At 42.7% G+C, this 5,898-nt stretch overlaps 1 protein-coding gene across 2 annotated transcripts in view; it reads right to left on the bottom strand.

Annotated features, from left to right (window-relative positions):
- Positions 1–5,898, bottom strand: part of LOC103360213 (NACHT, LRR and PYD domains-containing protein 3-like) — a 61,156-nt gene that overhangs the window by 40,496 nt on the left and 14,762 nt on the right. Inside the window, exons 9-12 of one of the 2 annotated variants that reach the window (XM_008285897.1) lie at positions 3,663–3,733; positions 3,318–3,491; positions 1,383–1,429; positions 1–1,269 (exon numbers count right to left, since the gene is read on the bottom strand). The exons of the other annotated variant lie outside the window; for it this stretch is intronic. Of the exons in view, the coding sequence (XP_008284119.1) occupies positions 698–1,269; positions 1,383–1,429; positions 3,318–3,491; positions 3,663–3,733 (864 nt within the window). The 3' untranslated portion in view covers positions 1–697. The remainder of the gene's footprint in view (positions 1,270–1,382; positions 1,430–3,317; positions 3,492–3,662; positions 3,734–5,898) is intronic. 2 annotated transcript variants of the gene reach the window in all.

The following is a 5,898-nucleotide window of genomic DNA, read 5'->3' as shown; positions in this document are numbered from 1 at the left end:
TTTTTTATGTTTACCTCTTCTTCATTTTTAGGCACATTAAACAAACAAACAACAGACATTGTGCCAAAACACGTTACCGTTGAAAAATAAGATTGGTTTTCTAAATTAATTGAACATGTTTAAATCTTGACAGTATTATAAATATTTCCAGTATTATCAATTCTAAAAAAAAAACTTAACAAGTGTATATATGAAGGTTTAGACCCCACAATAGAATTAATTAAAGACTAATTTAAACACAAAGGCAAAGACCCTCCAGTAACTAACTCTAAACTAATTTAGAACTACATATTTATGAACCCTGAGGCATCAAGTTCAAAGTTACAGAGGACCTTACAGACAACATGTGTATATACTTCTACTACTACTAATAATAATAATATATTCTTTTGCCACTTGCACTGAGGTAGGTTCCTTTGACCAAAAACACTCCTGACAACACTCGTCACTACCGAATATACATTAATGATCAGGAAATGAAAGGGATCTTAATACAGCCAGAGTGTAGTGGACTTTTCTTCCAATGATGACACCAGTGTGGTCGCTGCTCTGGTGCGAAAGCAAAAACTAACATATATCAGTAAGAGCAGAATTTTGGAGTCCAGAAATGTTTGCGATCACTAAGGAATGCTAAGAGATGAAAACGTTATCTTAAAAGAGATGCAACATGACCACGGAGAGTTTCTGTACACTAAACTTAACACAGACGCACCCAGGAACCAGGCCTGAAACCAACTCCAAACCCAGGATACAGAGGTTCGGTGAATGTTGTGTTGAAGGTGTGAATGTGGATCAGTGCGTTAGAAGAGACTCTGTAGAAGGACAGAGTTCCAGCAGGACAGTCCAGATACACCGCGACTCTCTTTGTGGCAGACGAGGACGACGAGGAGGAGGAGGAGGAGGAGGAGGAAGGGAAGGAGTGGAGACGAACAGATGTTCCTCTGTTGTTGTGATAGACGGAGTAAATGCCATCAGAGCAGAACAAACTCCAGGACCGGTCATTGTACCCAAACTCACAGCGATCACTGTCTCCCTTCCTGCTGATTCCTCTGTAACTCACTGATACATGAACTCTTCCGTTCCACTCCACCTCCCAGTAGCAGCGGCCAGTCAGACCACTAGCACACAGCAGCTGACGACACCAGTCAAACCGGTCGGGATGGTCAGGATACGACTGGTGCTCCTCCACATGTGTCACCTTCTTGTTGTTGTCGGACAGTTTGAGGTTTCTGTTCACTGTGTTTGTGTCGATGGTGAGCTCACAGGAATCTGATGGACAGAACAAACACAACATAGCTGCAGTTAATGATCAGCCATCTGATCAGTATTGACATGATAATGAAGACTCGTGACAAGATGAATCACATTAGAACCACACTTACACTTCTTCAGACCTGGTGTCAACCACCGGACTCCAGCAGGCTCCAACCTGAAAAGAGGAGGAGGATCAGAGCAACAGGAGTATTGTTACACACTGATAAAGGAACAGTTCAACCTGTTGACAAACACATTTGAATGCAGCATCTCTAAAGTCCTGCCCAGTGGTTGACATGTTCCAGAAAAGTTTGAACTGATCTTGAAACTTTACCAATCATTTTTCATGGACGCTAGGCTAACAGTTTCCCTCTGCCTCCAGTCTTTGCGCTAAGCTAGCCTGAACATGTTTCTGTACAGAGATTAATCTGATCCGGGGACAGAGGGTTAAAAAAAAGATGTGCAGAGATCTGTCCAAACTGAACGAATTCTGACCGAAAGGCAGACATCATTGCCGTTTGTGGACATGTTCTCCTACAAAAAAATCTCCTGATTATGTTCAACCAACCCCTCCACAAATGGCTACCTTGCTGTGGCAGGGTTACTTGAGCACCCAAGTGATCCCAGGAACTATGTTGTTGGGGACAACTGCCTCTGGTAGGGTCTCCCAAGGCAATTTAGTCCTGGGTGAGGGACCAGATTGATGGTGATCCAAAGACTCCTATGAGAAAACAGCTTTGGAGCACGGTCACCTCACTTGGGATAGCAATACTGGCACCCAGTGCGGGAACCAGGCCTGGTCCTGCACTTTAACCATGGGGACCTACCAGGCTAAGTTGAAAAACAAGGCTGGGGACTGCTTTCTAGTGGGCCCAACACCTGCAGGAGAACCCACAGATGGGTTTATTAGGATTACCATGACCTAGATGACTTAAAAAATGTGTCTATGAACTTGTCCTGTGTGAGAGGTGGTGGGCAGAGGTTCAGTGCTTATACATTGGAGTTCTCCTGGCTGAACAAGAGGGGAATACTCATGTTTTAAGAGATTCTGGCAAACTGTCAGGAGGAACCAGTGCTTCACCAATACTGTCTATAGTGGTGACAGGATGTTCTGTCCTCAACTGAAGATATAGTTGGACAAAAGAAGGAATACTTTGGGGATCTCCTGAATTCTACTGACATGCCTTCTGTACAGAAAGCAGAGTCTGGGGATGTAGGGGAAGGTCAAGGGCCTAACCTTTAAGAATGAGGTAACAGAAATGGACAAAAAACTCTGAAGTGGCAAGGCTCAGGGATGGGTGAGATTCATCCTTAGGTCCTTAAGCCTCTGTTTAGTGTTGGCCTATCCCAGTAGACTTCGTAACATTGGTAGCGAAGGAGTGTTGGTCCCCCTTTTTAATGAAGGGTAGCTGAGTTTGTGTTCCAACTTCAGGGGGTTTACACGTCTTAGCCTCCTTGGGAAGGTCTATGCCAAGGTACTACAGAGGACAACCTGCCTGTTACTTGAACCTTGGAGTCAAGGGAACATCTTGGTTGTTGACCTCGTTGGGGCACAGTGGACCAACTCTTCCCCATCTCAAGAATTTGAAGGGTGCTTGGAAGTTTGCCCAACCAGTTTACATGTGCTTTGTGCACTTGGAAAAGGCACATTATCACAGCTGTCAAGGTGTCCTGTGGGATTGCTTTTGGAGTATGGAGTACCGGAACCATTGGTCCAGGCCATTGTGTCCTTACACAACCAGAGCAAGAGCTTGTTTCGCAGTTTAAACAGTAAGTCAGGCTCGCTCCAAATGGAAACTGGACTCTACACCTGCAGGTATCTGACAAAAATGAATAAATTCTGATCATCAGGCAGTTTTTTCCTGCAGATGTTCTCCCCAGACATGTATCTTCTGTTAAGGTTCATCCAGTGTTCATGTTGCGAACAAATAAAAAAAGGCTCCAACATGTGTGACTGTTCATCGAACATTCACATTCACAATGAAGCACAAAGACAGAGGCTGAGTAAACAAAAGAGAAAATGTTTCAAGCTCTTCGTTCTCTTTCAGCTATCTTCTCCATACCTCAGAGTGTCCAGTCTGAAGAGTGGATCCTCCACTTTAGACGAGAGCAGCTGCACACCTGAGTCTCCTGGATGGTTGTAGCTCAGGTCCAGCTCTTTCAGATGGGACGGGTTGGAGGTCAGAGCTGAGACCACAGCAGTACAGCCTTCCTCTGTGACCAGACAACCTGCCAGCCTGGAGACACACAAAGCAACACAATTCTAGTCAACACCTGGTGATATGATGACACAAAAGCAAACCGTCATTGAACGGCACAAGCCTTTGGACCAAATCGGTGAGTATTCTGTGTGAAAAGGCCATAATGCAAACCACATCTTTATGGTTGAACAGGTGATAAGTCCTGACCTGAGACTCTCCAGTTTACAGTGAGGACTCTCCAGTCCCACAGAAAGCAGCTTCACTCCTGAATCCTGCAGNAAGATGGATAACAGTAACTTTGAGTGCTACAAGGAGACACAAAACAACCCCAGTTTGACTGAAATTACCCCAGAGAGTTATGACATGCTCCCAGAGACAAAATAAACCTCAAAAAAATGAAAATAATATGCTGAAGATGATGCTTCATTTGACAGCTGGAGTGTCCCGTTTCTTTGCATCGACAGCTGCTTCTATCTGGATCAGTGGCAACGACAGAAGTGCGTGAAACTTAATTATGTCTTAGAAAACCAGGCCTTACATTTAGGATGATTACAGATAATGCTATAGAACTGTTTGGCTGTGTGTTTGTGGTCTATCTAACATCCTTATTTACACCGCGATTACCAAGATTTACAGTTGGGTTTTAAATATAAAATAACGAAGTTATCTCTTTTGTACTTATCCTTCTGTTTATAATCTCTAAACTATGACCCTCGTGAATGACATCAAGTCATTTTAATGCATTAGAAACCACAGTGTGGAGGCTGCATACACTCTTCAGAAAGTCCAAATCCGCATAATGTAAGTTTATTTGTTCCTTTAAAGTTATTTAACAATTCTATTGGTGATAGTTAAGGCACTGAGCAAGAGGAGACTTGCAGAGCTGACTACAATACCTTTATGGTACCACACCTGCCGCTGCCAAGATGGCTGCCAGGTGTCGGGACTAGGCCTTTAAGCCTTCCGTGAGAAAACAGGAAGAAGAAAAGCACCAACACTGCTGACAAACAGTATTCTGACGCATTACACGTTAAACATATATTCTATTCACTTTCATATTAAAATTAAACCCTCTAAAAAGTCTCCTGCTGTCTGGGTCCAATCACAGCGGGTAACGCGCGGCTGTCCGGCCGAGTTCAGGCCCCTCTGAGCGGCTCTGAGCGGCTCCTCATCCCGCCTCCTCCACAGGCTGATTCAGGCATCAGAAAGTGGAGATACACAGCAAAAAAACGACCGATTTCACCCCAAGACCCGCACTTACCTTTACTTTATTACCACTTATGCACTTTACGGACACTTTATTACTTTATTCGACATTTTCTGACCACAAACACAAAACGGCGGCCATGTTGGTCAGGTTTACCGATTTAGACCGAACCTTCCAGCGCCAGTGAAAGTGTGAAGCGGCAGGTTTCTGCTGCTTTTCTCGACAATAATTTCACACTTCAAGGTGAAAACAAACGAATTCAACGTTAAAAGCTGCTTACATTACCTTCACTCGGAGCCTGGAGCCTGGAGCTTGGAGCGGAGAGCTGCAACACCCGCTCCAACAATATGACGCAGATCATGAGTGAGGCGTTTGAGTGCAAGTGAAAAAAAATCAGGCATCAGAGCGTCCAGCCGGAGTTGAACTGCGTTTAGGAAAATAACACCTCTAAATGTTTGTTGAACTTCAATAATAATTACACTTAAAACATAACGTACTTGCTTGAAACACAAAAAAAGTTTAATAGCAAGGCATTTAATTATCAATGTAATCTGACACTTGGAATCCAAAACATGACAAACCACATATTAAAGACATTATTGTACTGATTATTGTTGTTATTGTTGTTTACGTTGCTGTTGTTAATATTATGCATGTTTTCCATTTTTATACTTATTTCAATTTTTTATGTTTACCTCTTCTTCATTTTTAGGCACATTAAACAAACAAACAAACAAACAACAGACATTGTGCCAAAACACTTACCGTTGAAAAATAAGATTGGTTTTCTAAATTAATTGAACATGTTTAAATCTTGACAGTATTATAAATATTTCCAGTATTATCAATTCTAAAAAAACCTAACAAGTGTATTTATGAAGGTTTAGACCCCACAATAGAATTAATTAAAGACTAATTTAAACATAAAGGCTAAGACTCTCCAGTAAATAACTCTAAACTAATTTAGAACTACGTATTTATGAACCCTGAGGCATCAAGTTCAAAGTTACAGAGGACCTTACAGACAACATGTGTGTATACTTCTACTACTACTACTACTACTAATGATATATTCTTTTGCCACTTGCACTGAGGTAGGTTCCTTTGACCAAAAACATTCCTGACAACACTCGTCACTACCTGGAGCCTGCAGCATTGACCGGAGAGCTGCAACACTCGCTGCGAACCATGAAACCGAAAGTTAACGGTGAGTGATGCGTTTGAGTGCAAGAGAAA

Source organism: Stegastes partitus, unplaced genomic scaffold (genome assembly GCF_000690725.1).
Source record: "Stegastes partitus isolate 25-593 unplaced genomic scaffold, Stegastes_partitus-1.0.2 Scaffold421, whole genome shotgun sequence".
Lineage (NCBI taxonomy): Eukaryota > Metazoa > Chordata > Actinopteri > Pomacentridae > Stegastes > Stegastes partitus.
This window is presented reverse-complemented; position numbering and strand designations above follow the sequence as displayed.